The 22901-nt window shown below is 40.2% G+C and overlaps 1 protein-coding gene across 2 annotated transcripts; it reads right to left on the reverse strand.

Moving 5' to 3' along the window:
• Positions 1 to 8205: 8205 nt before the first annotated feature.
• On the reverse strand, positions 8206 to 22456 carry LOC127437290 (S-adenosylmethionine synthase-like). 2 transcript variants are annotated; one of them, XM_051692137.1, is made up of 9 exons: positions 22175 to 22456; positions 19894 to 19971; positions 19681 to 19803; positions 19377 to 19489; positions 16296 to 16439; positions 15479 to 15697; positions 15113 to 15295; positions 13343 to 13476; positions 8206 to 9140 (listed from the first exon to the last, which is right to left on the reverse strand). In XM_051692137.1, the coding sequence occupies exons 1-9, from the start codon at positions 22266 to 22268 to the stop codon at positions 9038 to 9040; spliced, it is 1191 nt and encodes a 396-aa protein (XP_051548097.1). In that variant the 5' UTR covers positions 22269 to 22456; the 3' UTR covers positions 8206 to 9037. The 2 variants fall into 2 exon arrangements, with proteins under 2 accessions (XP_051548097.1, XP_051548102.1); XM_051692142.1 differs by lacking the exon at positions 19894 to 19971.
• Positions 22457 to 22901: the final 445 nt, after the last annotated feature.

A 22901-nucleotide genomic window follows, 5' to 3' on the forward strand; every position in this document is an offset into this window, starting at 1 on the left:
GTGGAGAAGCTCAGAGGTCAGGTCCGGGCAGTAAAAGGTGCCTGCCATGACTTTGTGAGCTCCTCGTGCACCTCCGGGAAGAATGGAATCGGGGTGTGGCATGGCCGTGAGTGGCGCTCTGAGCCCAGGAACCAATCATCAATCCGCAAGGGCTCAGTGCAGGGTGGAGAGTTCACCTCAAGCCCAATGCTCGCGGCAGCCTGGGCAAGCATGGCCGCCAGCTCCGCGTCAGCCTCAGACTGGGTGACCACACCCGAAGGTGGGAACCCAGTCGAGTCCTCCGCATTTGATTGGATCAGCCCGCTCTCCGATGCTGTGATCGAGAGCTCATCCTGCTCTCAAGCCCCGAATGAGACATCAAACTCGCCCTGGGGCGAGCCGCATGTCTCATCCCATAACTTGACCGGGGAAAACAAGCGTACTGGGGAATGGGAGGTCTGTGGGGGATTACCTGGCGGAACCACTCCCATTGGGGTCCCAAAATCGCCCCCAGCACTAACTTTTATACCTGTATGTCCAAGGGAGTGGCATGCAAATTCCACTCGCCAATTCCCATTGGCCTTTTCTCAAAGATCAAAGATCCAAGAGTGACCCATAGTGTCACTACATCGACACAACGTTGAGTGAGTGACAGATAGGGAACTTAGTTTGTGAAAATGTATATTTTCTTTCATATTTTGTTTTTCACAATATAACCATATTTTAGCTTTTTTTATAAATGTACAAATTCCATGTAGCCTATTCTATCCTCATGATGTCATATTGCATGTGTAATTATGAAATGACTTGTCACGTCAGGTACACATTTAAACACAAAATTCACAACATTGTAACCTACAAATCAAAATAAAATCCCCACATTTCAACATTTAAGTGCTTGTACTGTGTAAAAAGTGGAGTGTAGCTGTCAGAATGTAACACTGTCTGATTTCCTGGGGAAAATGAACATTCACAGTGACAGCAAAACACCGGCTTCGGCTTCTTTCAACTCGTTGTTGAAAACGTCTCGGTTACGTATGTAACCTTGGTTCCCTGAGATGAAGGGAATGAGACAATGCGTGCTAAGGCATATAGAGAGTGTCCTTCCACACGACCAAGTTGAAACCTCTCTACAATAATGGCAATATTCCAATATTTGCTATGGTGTTTGAGCCCCACCCTTTTAGCAGTGCTGATATTCCTGCTTCCGTTTGGGCCACGGCTTGCGTGGCCTCACTGATGACTCGGTGGTGACAGGTGGCAGCGCCGAGGCAGTGGGCATGGGGCTTTTGGCCAGGCGCTGGCTCGAAACAGAGCGGGAGTGAACTGGCTGTGAAACATTACTCCATTTCAGCATAAAATGTCTCATAACCTGTAATTGTTGCTGAGTCGCAACATAACACTCAGCAAACTTATCCATAGAGCTGCCGAATAGGCCAGCTGGAGACACTGGAGCATCTAAAAAAGCGGCTTTTTCCTTGTCACACATATCCGTGAGGATCAACCAGATGTGACAATCCAGAACTACCAGGTTGCCCATTGACTTGCCAATGGCCTGCGCAGTGACTTTCGTTGTGTGCAGTGCTAAATCTGTAGTGGTGCGGATCTCTTTGAATATCTCTGGATCATAGCCTTGCTCGTCCATTTACTTGTGGAGCTTGACTTGAAAGACCTGGAGCACCGCCATCGCGTGGAGTGCTGAACCAGCTTGGCCCGCCGCTGAGTATGCTCTTCCAGCCAGTGCGGATGACAGTCGACAGGACTTGGAAGGATGAATGGGGCATGATTTCCACATCCTGCTACTCACTGGGCAGAGGTATGCAGCTACTGCCTCCTCCACAGGGGGTAGTTGGGCATAACCGTTTTCTTCCCCGTGATCCACATTATAGAGGATGTAATCACTGCGCGGGTGAGCTTAATAGGGCATACACCAGGATTTTGATAGTTCATTATGAACTTCAGGGAAGAACAGGACAGATCTACGAGACGCTGTCGATTGACGGTGTCTGGACTGCAGGAACCATTCATCAAGATGAGATTGTGTAGGTTTCTCTGGAGGAGACCACTTGATATCAAGCTCTTTGGCCACCCTTGATAGGACACAAAGCATCTCCTTGTCAGTGGCATGTGCATGCTCCTCGCCCTCACTGGGGGGAGGGGCGGTAGCATAATCCACTTACCACTCACCTGATGCAGCGAGAGACATGACATTGTCATTCTCCCCAGTGTCAGAACCACCGAAAGAGATGAGGCCGTGCGCCTCTGAGGAGGGCCGGAGCTCGTCACGCACATAATGTATCGACATAGATGCATTGCATGGAGATTGAGAGACTTGTGGGGCATGTGCCGGCACAAGGTCCTTCTCAAATTCATCCTGCTCGAACTCGCAGTCCCGCCATGCCTCCTTGTGTGACCCCTCGGGAATCACAGAAGAGGCGGTTGAGAGGTTCAGAATGAGGGTGATTCGCAAGCACAGCGTCTTGAGACTCATGCCCTCACAGTGAGGGCAGTCTGTCTCAATGAGAGCTGACTCTGCATTGGTGCGGCCCAGACAGAGAATGCAGCTCTCATGCTGATCTGATGGCAGGATGTGCCTCTCGCACAAGGAACACTTACGGAACGACATCTTTAAAAAGACGTGAACACGTAAGCGACTCGCTTACAATATATACAATATATAATTGCTTTATAAGGATACACAACTCCTGCCGAAGTGCTGTGGGGAATGAGGATGCTGAAGCAGCCTATTCACCAGCGAAGCATCAAGCAGCGAGGCAGAGTGATGTTTGCCGGAACACTGCAGGGGAGTGGAGAGTCTTCTCGTTGCCATGAAGATTCTGCCAGCTGACTCGTGTAGTCGACGGCAAAGCAGTAGAGGGCTTCTAGATGAGAGATGAATCGCTGTCTTAAAGGAAGAAAATTTTGAGGAATGGTGTTTGTGTACCTGCTTTTATAGCGGATAGCTTCACGCCTAAAAGGGCGGGGCTCAAACACCATAGCCAATATTAGAATAGTGGCGTTATTGTAGAGAGAATTCAACTAGGTCGTGTGGAAGGACACTCCCCATATGCGTTAGCACACAATGTCAAGTGTACTGAGTCGTAAGGGAACACTCTTATTTGGGCATTTCTAACTTGTGCTGACTGACAGGACAATAAAGAGTGCGAGCACCAAGCGCACAACGTCATTGCCATGGTAACTAGATACATTTCAGTGGATTTGCTGAAATACTAGAATGAAAGTATCGTCAAATCAACATGCGACTCAAGGAAATTGCTTCTCTTCTCTGCAAATTATACCAGAGATAACAGGGAGAAGGACAATGAGGATATTTAATTTAAGAAGAAAAAAATCAGTGAGCCTACCAGCTGAAACCGGGACATAATTTAATTTTTTAGAGTATTGTTGGGATGCCGGGACACACCTCTTAAAACCGGGACTGTCCTGGGTAAACCAGGACATCTGGTCACCCTAACAAGCATGTATAATCCACATTAAGTAGAACTGAAATTGGAGCTGGCAGGTCCAAAGATGCAAAACTAACGCTGAACTTCTACCTTATCTCCAGAAGTTGTTGGCTCATTATTCATCTGATATTCAGTTTCTCCTACCCACGCTCTCTGGAGCCAACAATTTTACAATGATATCATTAGCACAGTTAGATTAAAGAATATATGACTATATCATACAGGCATAAAAAATTCAACTCAAACAGTTAACGCTTGTTGTAGCTGGAGAATTATACCTAAAAATGCTCTGATGGGCTTTCAATAACTAGTGCTTGTAAGGGACCCTCTGAAAATTCCACCCACAGCAATAAAACGTCGGAAATGTCTAAATGTTCATTAATTAATTAATCCAATTAAAACAATTTACAATCTTTAGAATGGGTGAACTTTTTTTTAATAAGTGTTTATGACAGAACATGCAAGGCAGTTGCGTTGAACATTGGACACCAGTGATGTTTTAGCACAGTGTGTGGACTTTTTAGATGACTGCTTATGAAACATAAGTGAATATTTAATCAATATTGAACTTAAATTAAACTTTACCCAGCTAAAAATTATTATGCAGTCATAATGCATTGATGTTTTGTTTAAATACAATTTGTTTGGTCTATTTATTATGATGTGGGGTCACTGAACTCTCAGTGGGATGGAAAATGAGAATATCACTCTTACCATTCTACCACTCCAATTAAGGGGGGCCAGCCCTATTGACACGGGGGCACTGGCAAAGCAATTTTGAGTTATCTTGCAGCCCCTTGAAATTTTGTTTTAACCACCTGGTTAAAGGGTGCTTTAACCAGCTCTGTAGGTCCATACAATGCAAGTGAATGGTGACCAAATCTCAGAAGGTCCAAAAAGCTCATAAATACAGCAAAAAATTAAGCCATACGATTTTAAGTGGTTTAATTCATGTCTACAGAGGTGATATGATAGTTGTGGGTGAGAATCAGATCAATATTTAAATCCTTTTTACTATAAACCTCCTCCTTTGACCAGCCCCAACCAGCAGGTGGCTTAATATGGAAGTGAAAGTGTAGATTTACAATAAAAAAGGACTTAAATATTGATCCATTTCTCACACACACCTATTTGTCACGGAATGAGTCAGGGATGAGGACCCAAATGCAGGAATGAGTGAAAATAAAAATAATTTTATTAAAACAACTGAAAATAGAACAGGTAACACAAAACTCTCACAGAGGAGAGAAAACAAATCAAAACACAAACTAGAAAAAGAATAATAATTAAGAATGACTAGGAACAAGACAGGAATAGACTGACAAGTAACAAAATTCACAAAACAATCTGACAAATACAAGAGGGAAGAGGGCACAATATATAGGCAAGGCACATGAGGAACAGGTGAAGGCAATTAACATAACAAGGACTAAACGAGGGAGAGTGACAAGGGTAACAAGGAAGCGGGGACAGGGAAGCAACAGAAACACAGACACAGCCAATTACACATACACACAACAAACACACACAAACAGAAAACAAACAGAGACCAAAGGGCAGATAGAACAGGATCATGACGGTCGCCCCCCCCCCCCCCCCCATCGGATGCCCCACAGGACTGATGGACTGGCTCAGGGAGTTGGCAGAGGACCAGAAGAAAGGAATGGGCCAGGCCGAGGGACAGATAACAGACCAGGGAAGGTAGGTTGGAGAGACCAGGGGGATGGTCTGGGCCAGGCTATAGGTGAACCAGAAGGCAATGGCAGAACCGGAGAAGAAACCGGAGGCCTAGATGGACCAGGAGGCCAGGGCGAAGCTGAAGAAGGACCCGGAGTCCAAGGCAAAGTCTGAGCAGTTGGTAAGGTCAGTGGCGGTCACAGAGGACTAGACAGACTGATTGGTAATCGTAGGGGACAGGACTGGGTCAGGCAGGTCAATGACTGTTGGGGACAGGACTGGGTCAGACCGAGTGAGGACCACAGAGGACTGGTCAAACTGGGCAAGGATTAAGTTTCTATTGTTCATGTTTTGTGTTTTCTTTGATTTTTGTGTCGGTTGGGCTTCTGCTTACAGCGGTTTGTATTATTCTTCAGTGAAGTTTAGCTTCACTGAGTTTGCAGCTATTTGTTTCAACACTGTATTTTGCCCTCAGGGAAACACACTTCCATCTTCCTGCCCCAGGTCAATTTATATTGGGGCACTCCAAGATACTTTTTTCTTTTTAAGATTTCATGCCCTCGATGGTATCTTTCCAATATTTTTTGTATTTTTATTTTCTTTTCTTAAATTTTGGAATTCTTTATTTTCTAAGCATCTTGCATTTTGCTTGCTTTTGAGCAACTTTTTCTTTGTAATTTATGTTTATGTTTATGCCCATGGATTTTATGCTGGATTCCAATACTACATGTGTAATTTTAAGTGTCCTTGCCTTATTGGTTTTGAAACACTGATTTTATAAATGTTATTGTGTTCTGTACTAAATAAAGATCTCTATTTTTTTTATAATTGGACCAACGTCTCCTGCCCTGTGTGTAGAATGAACCTGTGTGGCCTATTTGGTCAAATCTGGTGATTTCATTTAACATTTCCCTGGGTGAAATCCACAGGATGGCATAGTCGAACACTTTTCTAACTTAACCTCAATTCGTCATTTTACTCTACTCCGTCCACCACTCCACTACACATGCATGTGTCAAAAGCACATGTGCAGTTGGCGAAACTATTAACTGACCATTAGGAGTTTAAAGAAAGTATTAAACCATCCAGCAATAACATATAATTTAGTTAAAAATATGAACTATTAAACAATTGCAAAATTTGTTATTTGCAAAAATTAAATAAATTAAGTTTGTTTGAACAAACATGGATTTTCTTATCTATATCATAAATGTCATCTTACAAAATTTGTATATACAGTGTAATATATATATATATATTATAAATGTATATACAGTATATATAAACAATTAATTTTAGCTATGCACAAACATTTATCCATATAATGTACTTTTCAGTGACAGAGAAATACTACATGAATCTACATCATAGACCTGGACTGCTGCTAACTGATGAAATCACAGCCTTGAGATGAAACTCAACAGGTGAACCATACATCAGGTGCCTACTCTGTTTCATAAAGATGATCATTTATTAAGTCATGACCACACTCTACAGCAGCAGAGAGTTTGATAGCAGGGAACGAATTACAGAAGGTTTGATGGGCATCTGCCCCCCATAATTAAAACTTGATTTGTAACAACAAGTCAAGAGTTTTTTTCTCCTGTGAATGTTTCTCAGGGTACGTTTATTTTTAAAATCTAATTTTATTATTATATTTTTCCACTGTTAGGACATAAAAGATCCCTTAAAAGTTGTCATAGGAACTTTTCAGTAAATAGTCTATTTTAGGGTATTATACAATGATGGCAGTTTTACTTTTAACTTAATGTGTTTAGGGCACAGTTTGTTTTTTCCTTTTTTTTTTTTTCAAATAACAAATGCTGCTGCTTGTTTTACCCATTGACAAGATATTCATGGTCTGTAACCTGTAGTTAGCCTTATTATGCCTCAGTTAATGGCAAATATTCATAAAGTTAAAAGTAAAATTAAGGGCTTTAAAGTCTGGCTCAACTATTAGTTTTCCTTCAGTGTATTCTGTTCTAATCTCCCTGATTTTAGAGGAAAAAAAATTTGTTTTTCTGTTTTTTCAGATATTTAATAATTAAAAGCCTGATGAAAGGACAACAAACTCTGTTATAAGGAGTAAGAAACAAACATTTCCGGTAGAAGACTAGTCCAAAACCATTAAAATGACATACTGAAATGTATATAATTGTTTTGTTGTTGCTTATTTTTACTAATCATTTTAGTTCTTTTAATAAACTGTTCAAACTTAAAATTTGTTTTTTATTGTCTCTTATTGAATAAGCAATTACGCTTATGTTGAAGTTTATTAATAGTAGTAATATTTATTGAAATTTGTTTTGTGACAGACTGCTAGGGGGCCCAGAGTACAAAGTTATCAGGGAGCCCAGAAATCCTTTAAAAAAAAAGTTGACCATTGCTCTGACATGTTCTTCACATTAACATCAAATGTGAGTCAATAACATGAAATCATGTTTTTATAATCAATATTATTAATGTAATTTTGTGTTGATCATAATTACCATTTGCACTGATAAATGGTCATGAAGATCTTTCAAGTGGGATTTTTACACCCAACATAGAGCATTCAGAGCACACAATGCAAAAATAAAGAAATAAAAATAATTACAATTTTGAATCACAAGGAGTTCCCAGACCTGCCAGTTTAAATCATGCTATCTCACTCCATTGTATGATTTGAGTTTGAATAATGTTATAACATTACACTTTTTGCTATTTATTTGAAACTATAATTTGCTAAGAATATAATGTTTGATAATACAGCCTTCAAATATACACTCACTGAGCACTTTATTAGGAACACCTGTACACTTACTTATTCATGTGATTATCTAATCAGCCAATCATGTGGCAGCAGTGTGATGCATAAAATCAAGCAGATACAGGTCAGGAGCTTCAGCCATTGTTCACATCAACCATCAGAATGGGGGAAAACACGTGATCTCGACTATGGCATGATTGTTGGTGCCAGGCAATCTGGTTTAAGTATTTCTGTAACTGCTGATCTCCTGGGATGCCACAGCCTATTTCAAATAATAGACTATTACGTTCTAATATGAGTAACGGAAAAAATACACAATGACACCCAAAGACATACTGGAAAACATTTTATTGTTAAAAATAAATAAAAAATAAAATCAAGGAAGGTAGAGAGAATGAGAGAGCACGTGTAAACAAGGCTACTTTCTCTGTACAATAACAGCCAAAATTTGCAATCTCTCTGTTCAAAGGAGGAAGAGGAAAGAGACAAAAACAGTGAACAAAAATCAATGAATGCAATAGTATTGGCCAAAATAGATGGCACTGCATATCCAGGCACTGCAGCAATCAGTTACTCCCTTGTGGCTGGTTTCCAAAGTTTTTCTGTAGGACACTTTGGAACCACAGAACACTAGGACAGGAAAACTGAATTGTCAATCAAGTATACATCAACATACAGAGTAATTGTTCTTCCCAACAGTTGACCTCCAAATTACAGATTGCATCAGATATGCATAATTGAAAGCACAAATAAATAATGCACATTGTTTAAAAGTGTTAAAAGTCATAGGGAATGCTATAAAACAGTGTTGAAGGGCTGGATATAACTGTGTAAAACCAGGTGCCTTAATTAATACTGGTCAACCAGTTCACAATTCTTACATTTAAAACTATTATGTTAATCTAAGTAGTACATTTGCTTTACCCTAATGCTAATGAACCATAATTACCTTTGAAAAACAAAAATAATTTTGATTTTAACATAGAGTGTGTAAATGGTTGATGAAATATGGTAATGAAAAATATGAGGGTGACTTCTTAAATAAGATGGGCAGCTAAACCAGCAGGACTTTCGTTTACCAGAATAATACTTCTCCCCATAAGCCATGTGGGCATCTCTGTAATATACGCCAACAGGCCTGGAGAGGAAAAGCTTGACAAACGGTTTAGTAGTGCAGCTTTCTGGGCACTTCCCAGGTGAAAGAGTCGCGGCCAAAGTGACCGTAGGCCGCCGTCTTCTGATATGTGGGCTTCTTCAGCTCCAGCTCCCTAAAACACATTGGCCATGGATTATTGACTTGTCAAAATTAAAAACTGCATTCATTTAAGCATGTAAACGACACTTCAAGCACACGGTTACACAGCCAGCCAGACAAGAGATAAAGTAGTGACTTAACGTGCTGCTCGCTAGTCATTCATAACCCAACGTAAGTGCACGCTGTATTCTCAGCCTTGCAACAAGGGGCGTTACAGCGGATTTTCTTATTTCAATCAACAACTGTCATGGCACATTTGATGCATTCCCATTACACTGCTTTGTGACACTCTTTAGTACAGTAAACGGGCACATGCGCAGATGACACGCACACATTGTCCGTGTGTCTAGAACAACTGGGATGCAAGTGGACAGTCCATGCATACTACTCTGATGACAAAATTTGCGTGACACGCTCTGTGCAAGACGTATAGCAACACATTGAAAACACCACTAATGTTTGACATAAGTATGTTGCTAGTTAAGGACTCGATTCTTTAATAAGCTAAAAAATTAGGTGGCCTGGGTAGCTCAGTGAGTAAAGACGCTGACTACCACCCCTGGAGTTCACGAGTTCGAATCCCAGGGCGTGCTGAGTCCAGTCAGGTCTCCTAAGCAACCAAACTGGCCAGTTGCTAGGAAGGGTAGAGTCACATGGGGTAACCTCCTCGTGGTCTCTATAATGTGGTTCGCTCTCAGTGGGGCATGTGGTGAGTTGTGCGTGGATGCCGTGGTGGATGGCGTAAAGCCTCCACACGCGCTATGTCTCCGCGGTAACGCGCACAACAAGCCACATGATAAGATGCGTGGGTTGACGGTCTCAGACACAGGGGCAACTGAGATTCGACCTCTGCCACCCGGATTGAGGCGAGTCACTATGCCACCACAAGGACTTAGAGTGCATTGGGAATTGGGCATTCCAAACTGGGGAGAAAAATAAATAAATAAATAAGCTCAAAAATTCATGGTACTGGCAACTATCGAGTGAAATTATAGATTTTTCTAATGGGGGAGGGGGGGGGGGTCTGTGAGTGGGGGGCACAATGGCGGGCCAGACTTCTATGAGGGGGCGAACTGCCACTGAAATGTACACTGACTTTCATTTGAACCAGTTTCAAAAACAAAACCGCCCAAGTGAGACCCAGTGTGTGCACGATAGAGACTGAATAGCTGCCACAGGTATACTTGTAGAGACTGAATAGCAGCCAGAGAAAATCTAGTTTTGAGATTTCAAGCTTCAGCAAATTAAACTTCAGCATTCAATCTGTTTTATACTGTATCTGTATGTATAGTGTCTAATAATGCATTGGCAATGTACACTTAGATTCTCTTACCAATAAATTTGATATGAATTAAATCTGCCCAATCTGATCCTATTTTTTAAAAAGTTCACTGGAAAACACCAGAAGATTTTGCCCAAATTTTAATTAAAGCATGTCCACTGGTCTGTAAAGTCTGTAAACACTGTCTGGCGGCTGGTTCCAGAAACTATTTAGCAGAGACGGGTCACTTCTATTAAAAAGAATGGGAGAAATTGGAACACCCAACCAAGAAGCTCTAGCACCCAACGGTCAACGGATATAGAAAGAAAGTCCCACCTTCCATGTAAAAGAGCCAATCACCTTTTAGATACAATAGATATTTTAGATACTCTGCGTCCGAAACCGCGTACAGTCACAGCATGTACTGTATTTAAAGAAGGACATACTTATCTGTGGGCAAAACAGTACGTTCTTTTAGGTATGCATGCAAGTAGTATAAATAGATTTCGGACATACGTCCGAGGACGTGGGCATTGTCTCGTGACCTGCATATATGATATAAGAACAACAACCACGAAAACTATATGCCCTGGTTTTGTTAAACAAGCACCATTTAAGCACAAGGAACAATTATCTTGGCATATGGAGCACTTACAGTTGAGAAGAGCCGCTTGACTCGCGATTCACCGCCGTTCTTTTAAATTCAGTGTTTTGAACTTGACGTCGCCTCAGCTCCTGAGGGATTATGGGATCGTAAAGTGTCCAGTCGATACGCACTTCAGAATCTCACCGGAAATACTATGTCATCCGGGCACTTCTCGCTTACTGCTTCATGAATACTGTGGATTCGGACATCCTACTCCATTGGCATACTGTTTTTGGTATACTATATAGTATGAATATTCTGACGCAGTGATAGATACTTGTCATTCAACTCGCTAACGCGCAAATGCATTAGCTATACAAGCCGGGAAAATTGTGTGTTTTAGCGTAATATGAGGTAAAGAAGCACAATTTATGATACCAGTACTGTCAAATTTTATTGCTGATTTGAAATATGTTCTTTAATCGTAATCTTGACCAACCGTTTTGAGATTTTAGTTTTCCCCCATTTAAGTAGACATAAGCTGCACTGGCATGACTGGAAATAGCCTCCCGAGTGTGTTCCAAAGATGGCCAACAGTGGACTGACTTGCTAGAAGGACTTTCTGGTTTCCAGCACTTGTGCATATTTGTGCACATAGAACAGCGCTCATGACTCGTGATTACAGCAGTGCATGTTAACGGTCAAAATCTCTGTCTTAGTGAGTTATTAGCAACTGTAGTGTTGGTCAACTTTGTCCATCCAGATGCAATAAATACCAAGTATGCAGTTACAGTATATATCCCTGAAAACAGAGTAATATAAAGATGTGCTCGAGAAGTTTGCAAACTCTGAGGCACAAGCCAGGATATTTGTGTTTTTTGAAAAACTCATTACCCTTACAAAAAACTTGCCTCTCATTATTTTCACATGCAAATGAACTTTGCGGCAAACTCTTCATTGTCTTCAAAGGTTTGCTACAGGTTCTCCACTACCGGTGAAGAGCTGCAAACTTCTGGCAAACAAAAAAATGAGTGGCAAATTTGTGGCAAGTTTGTCAGAACTCAAATTTTTTTTTGTAAGGGCATTTTTTCCTCATAAGCACAATTTTAGTGTATTAACAGCCTGCTAATGTCTAAACTAGCTTTCAGTTAATCAATTATATAAAACTGGCAAGTGAACACAGTATACATGGCTATGGAAATCTGAAAGGGACTGGTCTCATATGTATGCAAAGAGGTCTCTGCAAAGCCCGAATATCCACTGACCCTAAAACTGCCACGGTTTCTTATAAGACAACATAACTTAAAAGGCCCTCTACAGTTTTGAAACAGCTTTTTTATTGCGTTTGCTCGACTACGATGCCTTAAAATGCTACCTAAGTAGGCATCTTGCTTGGGTTTGGACAGAACCGATCACTTAAAGGAATATTCCGGGTTCAATACAAGTTAAGCTCAATTGACATCATTTATGGCATTATGTTGATTTCTACAAAATAAAAATGTAAACTCGTCCCTCCTTTTCTTTAAAAAAGCAAAAATCAAGGTTACAGTGAGGCACTTACAATGAAAGTGAATGCGGACAATTTTTGGAGGGTTTAAAGGCAGAAATGTGAAGCTTATACATTTATAAAAAGCACTTACATAAATTCTTATGTTACAACTCATGTATTATTTGAGCTGTAAAGTTGTTTAAATCATCATTTTTACACTTATTTTAGGGTTTGTTGACATTGCATCTTCATGGCAATGAAGTTGTAAAATTGGCAGTAACTTTACACAGAAAATGTATCAAACTAAAATCATGTTTACACACATATTGTTTATGTCTTGTGGCTAAACCTTTGAAAAAGTGAGCATTTTAATGTTCAAAAATTGGCCCCCATTCACTTCCATTGAAAGTGCCTCACTGTCATCCAGATTTCTGCTTTTTTTAAAGAAGAGGAGGGGCAAGTCATAACAAATTTTTGTGGTAATCAATATTATGTCATAAATGCTGTCTATTGAGCTTAACTTGTATAGAACCATTTAATATTCCTTTAAAGTTGCGTGACTTCAGGGATGCCATTGTTAGATGTTTACATTCTCAAAGCAGAATATCTAGTAGCTTAAGTTTATGATCTTAAACGAGTTTGCTTGTGCTATTATCTTATGTCTGAAAGAATCAGAGTGATGCAAAAACCCAAAGAATAGGGAAGCACAGACAAAATGGCAAAAGAAACAGGAATGGTTCACTCCACTCTGTGTTAAGTTGGAACATAAAGCTGAAAGAAATATGAAATGCTTCAATCACAAAAGCTGAACTCCAAAAAAGGGTGAAGAGATTGCCTAAAGGATGTCTAAAGAAGAGTTATCCAGAGAGTAGGCGTTACCTCACAATGACTCCAGGACGAAGATCAAAGTTCTTCTTGACAACCTTAAGCAGTTCCTGTTCACTCTTTTGGGATGTGCCATAGTGGAAGATGGAAATGGAAAGAGGATGGACCACTCCAATGGCATATGAAACCTGTACCATGTCAAAGGCAAACAGCATATGTCATGCATAACATATTAAAAAATATAGTAACTAAATATAAATAACGAATAGCTATGCATAACAAGAACTGGTATTCAATCCACGTTTTTATGTGAATTTTGGGATATTGCATGAAAAATACTTGATGAATACAACAAGTTGCGAATAAACTCTCCAAAGTGCATAAAATACGTAAACCCTTGCTTGATATTTGCATAAACTACAATGGAAACACATTTACTATTTACACATTTAGGTGTTTTGTCAGTGTGCTCTAAACCACAAGCAATTTACCAAGCACGTTATTAGGTACACCTGTACACCTACTTATTCATGCAATTATCTAATCAGCCAATCATGTGGCATCAGTGCAATGCATAAAATCATGCAGATATGGGTCAGGAGCTTCAGTTCATGTTTACATCAACCATCAGAATGGGGAAAACAAATGTGATCATGGTGATTTTGACCGTGGCATGACTGTTGGTGCCAGATGGGCTGGTTTCTCCTGGGATTTTCACGCACAACAGTCTCTAGAGTTTACTCAGAGTGGTGCCAAAAACAAAAAAACATCCAGTGAATGGCAGTTGTGTAACAGAAACGCCTTGTTGATGAGAGAGGTCAACGGACAATAGGCAGACTGTTTCGAGTTGACAGAAAGGCTACGGTAACTCAGATAACCACTCATGCAGTTCTGGATATAATCTGAATACAAAGAAATTAGTAACTGTAATCACATTACAGTTACTGACTTTCAATTTAGTTAATTACTTTTAAAGTACATTACTTGAGATACACATATTTCTAGTATTATTTACATAGAATACTTTTAAAACATAAATTATGTTCATATGTACATCCGTTTGCATTTCTGTGACAGCTGAAAGACATGTGTACACATCCTGTAGACATTATTTTGAATTCGTTGAGCGGACAAAAACTCAAATGTGTTTTAGTTAAAAGTAATTATTAATGTGATTACTTTTTCAATTAAGTAATCAGTAAGTAATCTGATAACAATTTTTGAGACGTAATTAGTAATGGATTACTTTGAGTAACTTACCTAAAAGTGACAATTTTGTTCTCTTAAACACATGGGATGGAAACGCTGCTTTATTCGCAAATTGCTTTTGAGATATTCCAATTTGTTCGCATATGTTAAATTCGTAAATTGGATGGACACTGCAAAACAATTTTTTCAAGAAAAGTATTGTTGTCTTGCTGTCCAGTAAAAATATCTAAACATTCTTAAAACGTGATTTATTTACTTGACAAGCAAACTGGCATAAGTCTTGTTTTAATACAAATCTAACGGAATTTAGTGAGATTTATGCTTCAAAGGGAAAACAAGTTTATTTTTCTTGCCACATTGCCACATTGGCAGAAGTCTTAAGTTCACAAAATTTTGTCAGATTTCTCTTAAAACAAGACTTAACATCTTATGCCATTTTGTTTGACAAGTAAATAAATCACGTTTTAAGAATGTTTAGATAATTTTACAGGAAAACAGGACAAAAAAACTTTTTTGCAGTGAAAACATAGCTAATAAATATTTAAAAAATTATAAACTTTGAGTATGAATGAATCGTACTTGCACTGCATAATGCAAAATATCTGCATACCTTACCTGCACAAGAACACGCCTGCAGAGTTTAGCCTTTACTAGAGACTTGGCCACCCAGCGGGCAGCGTATGCAGCCGATCGGTCCACTTTAGTGTAGTCCTTTCCAGAGAACGCTCCTCCACCATGGGCACCCCAGCCTCCGTAGGTATCGACAATAATCTTACGTCCAGTCAGGCCAGCATCACCCTAAGTGAAGGGGAAGATTACATTTACTCGATTACAGAGTAAAGGAAAAAAGTATAAATTAAAAATCACATGTGTTAATCACTTAATCACTAAATTAATACACCTTTTAATGAAATACTTATGATAAAACAGTCTAACTAGATGTCATAGTAAGTCAGCAGCAAATGCAAATATGGTAACTACCTGAGGGCCTCCAATGACAAAGCGACCACTGGGCTGTAAGTGGTAGATGGTATCGTCATCCAGATACATACTGGGAACCACAGCTTTGATTACTTTATCTTTAAGCGCATCACGCATTTCATCCAGACAGATGTCTTCATCATGCTGTACAGATACCACGATAGTGTGGACACGGACTGGCAGCATGGCACCACGATCCTGTCTGTACAGCACAGTAACCTGTTTAAATGTGGAGAAACACAGTCATTGCATTGTCAGAAAATGCAAGATGGTTAAAGTGAATTTAATGTAATCAAGGACCAGATATCATTTGAAAGCCTCAGACCTAAAACAGTCAATCCATAATTACTTGAACACAAACACTTGTAGCTATGCAAGATCGATTTCACACGTTGTTGCATTCCGAAATGTGTGCAATGGGTAACGCAGCACAAACATTGCAGTAAGGGCTGCTGTCTCTTTTTACTGTACAGTCAATTTTTTTTTCTTTGAGGTCAACTACTGTTAAGGCAGGGAAAATTTGAAGAGAACCTTGCTGAGCAAGTGAGATGTTTATGGCTTCAATAAAAAATAAAAATATAAAAACATATATGACTTATTAGCACAGACATTTGAAGGTAACTCTATCGGCCCTCATGTACTGAGGTTTGTTACCTCCAGAGGCTACATTTGATTTATGCAAACTTAATGTATGGACTTGTTTTAAACACAAATTAACATCTTATATCCACAATTAACACCGAAACTGCATGACCAGATACAGACACAATTTAGCAGGAATCAATTTGGTAGCGTGCATTGCTGCAGTTCAGCACACCTGAGTCTTGGAGTCTGGGCGGAGCCAAGGCAGGGTGCCATTACGGCGCAGTTCAGCCATCTTGGCATTGAGCTTGTGAGCAAGGACAATAGTGAGTGGCATGCATTCCTCAGTTTCATCAGTGGCATATCCAAACATTAGACCCTTGAAGAAGAACAGAACACTTTGAATGACTGGAACATACACACGGTGCTGGGTAGATTACTTTTGAATAGTAATCTGGTACTGATTACATATTACATGACTAAAATTGTTGTCAATTATGTAATCTCTTGGATTAAATATTTTAAAGTAATCTAGTCTGATTGCTTTTGGATTACTTCTGTCCTATAGGCTTGAACCATTTTGACATAATGTTCCTTAAATGCATTAAAGAAAACAAACTTGATTAAAGGATCAAAATTTGAGAATTGACAAAAAAAAAATTGACATTTTTTTGGCATTACAAATGCCATTCATGTGTGCAACGGATCAGAGATATGTTTGTGAATCAACATCACAAAAAAAACCAAAAGCAAAGGCACATTCATGTACATTTTTGAAGCAGAGTACAAAAGCAATTCGGGAAAGCTAAAACGAACTTTACTGCACTAATGCAATCGGTTCGGCATTTATGTGTAGATTACCGCTCCATCTTCAGTATAATTATGGCTGGTGACAACTGTAGTATCAGGTCTGTGTGTGCAATTAGTGCATATCATCGGACTGAAATGTGGCATTTATTTATTTATTTTTTACTTTGACTTCATTTGTCAAGTTCAAAATAAAGAGAAAATTATAGAAGATGAAAAAGTTTTCATTTATAAAGTATTTCATTCACTGACTGGATTACTCAAAATTACACATTGCGACATGGCTTAATATATAATACAATTGTAAAAAAATTTCAGAAAAATGTAACTACACTATATTGCCAAAAGTATTCGCTCACCCATCCAAATAATTGAATTCAGGTGTTCCAATCACTTCCATGGCCACAGGTGTATAAAATGAAGCACCTAGGCATGCAGACTGCTTCTACAAACATTTGTGAAAGAATGGGCCGCTCTCAGGAGCTCAGTGAATTCCAGCGTGGTACTGTGATAGGATGCCACCTGTGCAACAAGTCCAGTCGTGAAATTTCCTCGCTACTAAATATTCCACAGTCAACTGTCAGTGGTATTATAACAAAATGGAAGCGATTGGGAATGACAGCAACTCAGCCACGAAGTGGTAGGCCACGTAAAATGACAGAGGGGGGTCAGCGGATGCTGAGGCGCATAGTGCGCAGAGGTCGCCAACTTTCTGCAGAGTCAATCGCTAAAGACCTCCAAAGTTCATATGGCCTTCAGATTAGCTCAAGAACAGTACGTAGAGAGCTTCATGGAATGGGTTTCCTTGGCCGAGCAGCTGCATCCAAGCCATACATCACCAAGTGCAATGCAAAGCGTCGGATGCAGTGGTGTAAAGCACGCCGCCACTGGACTCTAGAGCAGTGGAGACGCGTTCTCTGGAGTGACGAATCACGCTTCTCCATCTGGCAATCTGATGGACGAGTCTGGGTTTGGCGGTTGCCAGGAGAACGGTACTTGTCTGACTGCATTGTGCCAACTGTGAAGTTTGGTGGAGGGGGGATTATGGTGTGGGGTTGTTTTTCAGGAGCTGGGCTTGGCCCCTTAGTTCCAGTGAAAGGAACTCTGAATGCTTCAGCATACCAAGAGATTTTGGACAATTCCATGCTCCCAACTTTGTGGGAACAGTTTAGGGATGGCCCCTTCCTGTTCCAACATGACTGCGCACCAGTGCACAAAGCAAGGTCCATAAAGACATGGATGAGCGAGTTTGGTGTGGAAGAACTTGACTGGCCTGCACAGAGTCCTGACCTCAACCCAATAGAGCACCTTTGGGATGAATTAGAGCGAAGACTGCGAGCCAGGCCTTCTCGTCCAACATCAGTGTCTGACCTCACAAATGCGCTTCTGGAAGAATGGTCAAAAATTCCCATAAACACACTCCTAAACCTTGTGGAAAGCCTTCCCAGAAGAGTTGAAGCTGTTATAGCTGCAAAGGGTGGGCCGACGTCATATTAAACTCTATGGATTAAGAATGGGATGTCACTTAAGTTCATATGCGTCTAAAGGCAGATGAGCGAATACTTTTGGCAATATAGTGTATATCGTGATATATATCATTATCATGATATAAAATTACTCATATCGTGATATAGGATTTTGGTCATATTGCCCACCCCTAATATATGTCATGACAGACAGCAAAAATATACATATATAAATATATATAGATAGAATTTTAAGATTTAGATCTTTGGTCTAGTTTGATTTGGATGAGACACTACAGAGTAATAATTATTCATTAAATTTTAATAAAACGTAATTATTAATTTTAATCAATCTTAAAAATTACTTAAATTAGGTATTAATTAATTATTTTGTAATTAAATTTTATTTTTTATTTTTTGGGATTTTTCACCTTTTTCACACAATTTGGAATGCCCAATTCCCAATGCGCTTTTTAAGTCCTCGTGGTCGCATAGTGATTCGCCTCAGTCCGTATGGCGGAGGACGAATCCCAGTTGCCTCCAGGTCTGAGACCGTCAACCCGTGCATCTTATCACGTGGCTTGTTGAGCGCATTGCCACGGAGACATAGCGCGTGTGGAGGCTTCACGCCATTCACCGCGGCATCCACGCTCAACTCACCACACGCCCCACCGAGAATGAACCACATTATAGCGACCACGAGGAGGTTACCCCATGTGACTCTACCTTCACTAGCAACCGGGCCAATTTGGTTGCTTAGGAGACCTGGCTGGAGTCACTCAGCACACCCTGGGATTCGAACTAGCGAACTGCAGGGGTGGTAGCCAGCGTCTTTTACCACTGAGCTACCCAGGCAATTTTTATTTATATTTTTATCTCAATGCTAATTGCTCTTTATTTTATAAAATTTTTTATTATCATTCAAATAAGTTTCATAATATTTAAAAAATATTTGTAAGTGTTAAAATCTTTTTTATAATTTGATAATAATGATAATATTTAAATAATATTACTTGTCTTAGTTTGTCATTGCACTGGCTTACCTGGTCACCCGCACCAATATCCTCTTCACTGCGGTCCAAATGCACGCCCTGGGCGATGTCTGGAGACTGCTGTTCCAGAGCCACCAGGACATTACAGGTCTTGTAATCAAAGCCTGCCGATACAGGAGAGGATTCAAGACCAGTTCATGTCTAGTTTGTGGTCCATTAAGCTGTTCTACATCTACAAAATACTTAGTTTTCAAGTTTTCAATCACAGTTTTAGTCCATTTGTATGTTATATTGCAGTAGTAAAATTACAGTAGCTAGAAGCAGTATACTGTAAATTATGTATTGTCAAACCAACCCTTGGATGAGTCGTCATATCCAATGTGTTTAATAGTGTCACGGACCACCTTCTGATAGTCTACAATCGCACGGGACGTCACCTCTCCTGCCAGCAAGATCATTCCAGTCTTGGCTACAGTTTCTAGGAAAAAAGCTCAACGATTTCATGATTGAAAAGTGAAGCAGACATTGCCAGACACAACCAAGAATGCAGAAAAATCCGTCCCCATACCACAAGCTACTTTTGCATCGGGGTCTTGCTTCAGGTGAGCGTCCAGCACAGCATCACTGATCTGGTCACATATCTTATCTGTACAATTAAATATGAATATTCATCTGAATGCTTTAAAGGGACAATAAACAAACAAGTGCCATTATAGTGTCAAGATGTCTCCTTTACAAAAAGTACTGTGGCAATGGCACAGTGATGTATCAGATGGTAATTCCATAGAGCAACTGTATGATTACCCTATTCATAAACTATGATATTTACATGGTACTCTAATATACTTCAAAGAAGATCATGGTATTACCATCATGGTAGTCCAAAATGTTGCACTTTATGCATAAGATATAGTATACAGTGTATTTAAAGGAATAGTTCTCCCAAAAATGACAATTCTCTCATCATTTACTCACCCTTATGTCGTCTCAAACTCATATGACTTTCTTTCTTTCTTCCGCGGAACACAAACAAAGATATTTTAAAGGAGATATTATGTAAAATATAATGGAAAAATATAACTCCTGTTTCACTGCACATCTTGCCACTGCAGTCTCTAGGTACGATCTTGATTTCAAGGCCGATTACACTTCCTAGTGCTTGACGCATGTGCAGAGTGCTAGATGGCGCTAGGAAGTGTAATCGAGCTTGAAATCATGATCGCCAAGGAGACTTTTGATGTCAAGACTTAGTGAAAAGATTTGCATTTCGGTATGTTCTTACTCAAAATCGATTGGATCGCTTCAGAAAACGTGGATTAAAACATTGGAGTCGTATGGCTCATCTTTATGCTGCCTTTATGTCCTGGTTTGAAGCTTGAAAATTTGGTCACCATACACTTGCATTATGAGGGTAAACAGACGTCATATTTCCATTAAAATATCTTTGTGTGTGTTCCGCAAAGGAAAGAAAGTCATACGAGTTTGAGATGACATAAGGGAGAGTACATGATAAGAGAATTATTATTTTTACTAGAACTGTTACCAGGGGCGTAGATTCCAGGGGGGGGGGGGGGGGGTAGCCTTTCACACAGGATGCTCTCTTGCGTTCTGTCTGCGCTTAGTCTATATGCATCTTTGCATCGCGTCTCTCTCTCTCTCTCTCTCTCTCTCTCTCTCTCTCTCTCTCTCTGTGTGTTTATTTATCTTTTTTTTTTTTAAACTCTTTAAACTTTTAAAAACGAGTCTCAAGACCCCTGCGTTCTGTTCAAATCAGTTGCCATCCGTCCAGCTGGTTTTTGAACACAGGGTGTGGTGTTAACGCTCCCTTGTACGGCACTGTTGAAAGCATGCTAGAACTTTCACACGTTTTAGGCCGTGTGTCCACCAAAGCGTTTTTTCCTGAGGGCAGCGTATTTTTTCAATTGTTTGCAACGGGAGCGCCGCGTATTTAAAAAAGCCAGCAGCGTGACGAGATGCTGAGCGTCTATTCCACGCTGAGCCCTTGGCGTTCTTTCCTGTCGCCTAGAGTTGAAAATTTTCCAACTTTGGGTAAAACGCAGGGCTCGTCACTGTCACTTTTTACCCAGCCGTCCAATCACAATGGAGGAGGGGCGGGACAAATACCTCACCGACCAATCGTCACATCCTACTTGTAAAACGAATGAACAACAATGGAGGAGAAGTTTGCTGGTCTCCGAGTATTCATGTCTGTACCAGATGACATTCACGAACTGCCACAATATTAATATGAAATAAATAATGCTTCAGCCTTCCCTTCATCCAGAGCAAGTACTCCTCCTTATGCCGACATTTTTATATTCAGTACTTGTTGATAACACAAACTATCTGCGAAATTAGATACTTGCAACACATTACTTCCGCGGATATTCCGTATCATAGCAACCAAAGCGTATCAGCTGAAAAAACGCTGCGCCTCCAAAGCGCTCTCGAGCGCTCCCAGCTGGGCGTTTTCAGAAGAGCGTCTGGCAAAAAACGCTTTGGTGGACACACTGAGAGCGATCGGCGCGGCGCGACAAAACTACATCGCTTCCACTAAAATCAGCATTGCGCGCTTGAAGTGACAGCTCACTGCAGAGCCATATAATCAGTAGGCCTACAATATCGTGTTTTAAATACAAAAAAGATACTAGCCTATATGTACCCAAACAAATCAAAGGAAATGTTAAATATATAATATAAAAATATATAAGCAGGAAAAACTTATATTCTTGAATAAACAACTGAAATTATAAGGGGGAACAAGAAGAGCGCAGCAGAACAGGTGCGATGTTATGTAATGGGCGAATACTTTAACATCATCACCCAAAGTTTGGCTCTGCACTTTTTACCTGGATGCCCTTCTCCAACAGATTCCGATGTAAACAAGAAGCAGTCCTCCTCAATAAGTGAGTTGTGGTAACCGTTTATCTCTCCGTTCATCATTTTTAGTTTCTCTGTTGTTGTCTGGCTTCAGGTCTGCTCAATGCAAACGCAGGACGACTCGCAGTCTCGTGATAGTATTTATGGAGCGGACCTCCTCGCGTCATGAGCCGCCTGGCTTCATTCGTCCTCTCAGGTGATAGGGACAAACCATGTAGCGTGGAGGGAGGTACAGCTCAAAGATCTGTACAGTATGGTAATGTGTCAAGAATGACGTAAAGTTACCGGCGATTGCACCATTGGCGGAGATCCAGAAGAACACACGCTCTTGCGCAACTGCTGGCGATCACAACACTTGAAAACATCACTAAACGTAACAAGATACAGTTTTACACACACACACACACACACACAGCTATTTTAAAAGACTATTAGGTTACTACACGAAGAAAAAGTATAAAAATGTTTGTTATAAATATTCAATTGAAAGACTAACCAAATAGTACCATTCTGTTATCTTGTGTGTGTGTGCGTGTGTGTGTGTGTGTGTGTGTGTGTGTGTGTGTGTGTGTGTTTGCCTTCTAATCTAATAGACAATCTTATTTTCTGAAGAAACTTGATATGTAAATGTGACCATATGAATATAAAATCCATGGGGACACCCACTCTTATGCAGCTTGTGATGATAACAATTAA

The sequence above is a fragment of the Myxocyprinus asiaticus genome, chromosome 4 (genome assembly GCF_019703515.2).
Source record: "Myxocyprinus asiaticus isolate MX2 ecotype Aquarium Trade chromosome 4, UBuf_Myxa_2, whole genome shotgun sequence".
Classification (NCBI taxonomy): Eukaryota; Metazoa; Chordata; class Actinopteri; order Cypriniformes; family Catostomidae; genus Myxocyprinus; species Myxocyprinus asiaticus.

What these genes read in the sequence shown, in the direction of transcription:
- LOC127437290 (XM_051692137.1), bottom strand. Translation starts at nt 22,268, where the DNA reads ATGATGAACGGAGAGATAAACGGTTACCACAACTCACTTATTGAGGAG. An exon ending in GCCCAGACTCCAAGACTCAG is followed by an intron (nt 15,698 to 16,295) that starts GTGTGCTGAACT and finishes ACATTTAAACAG; the next exon opens with GTTACTGTGCTGTACAGACA. An exon ending in CGTCCTGGAGTCATTGTGAG is followed by an intron (nt 9,141 to 13,342) that starts GTAACGCCTACT and finishes AATGTGTTTTAG; the next exon opens with GGAGCTGGAGCTGAAGAAGC.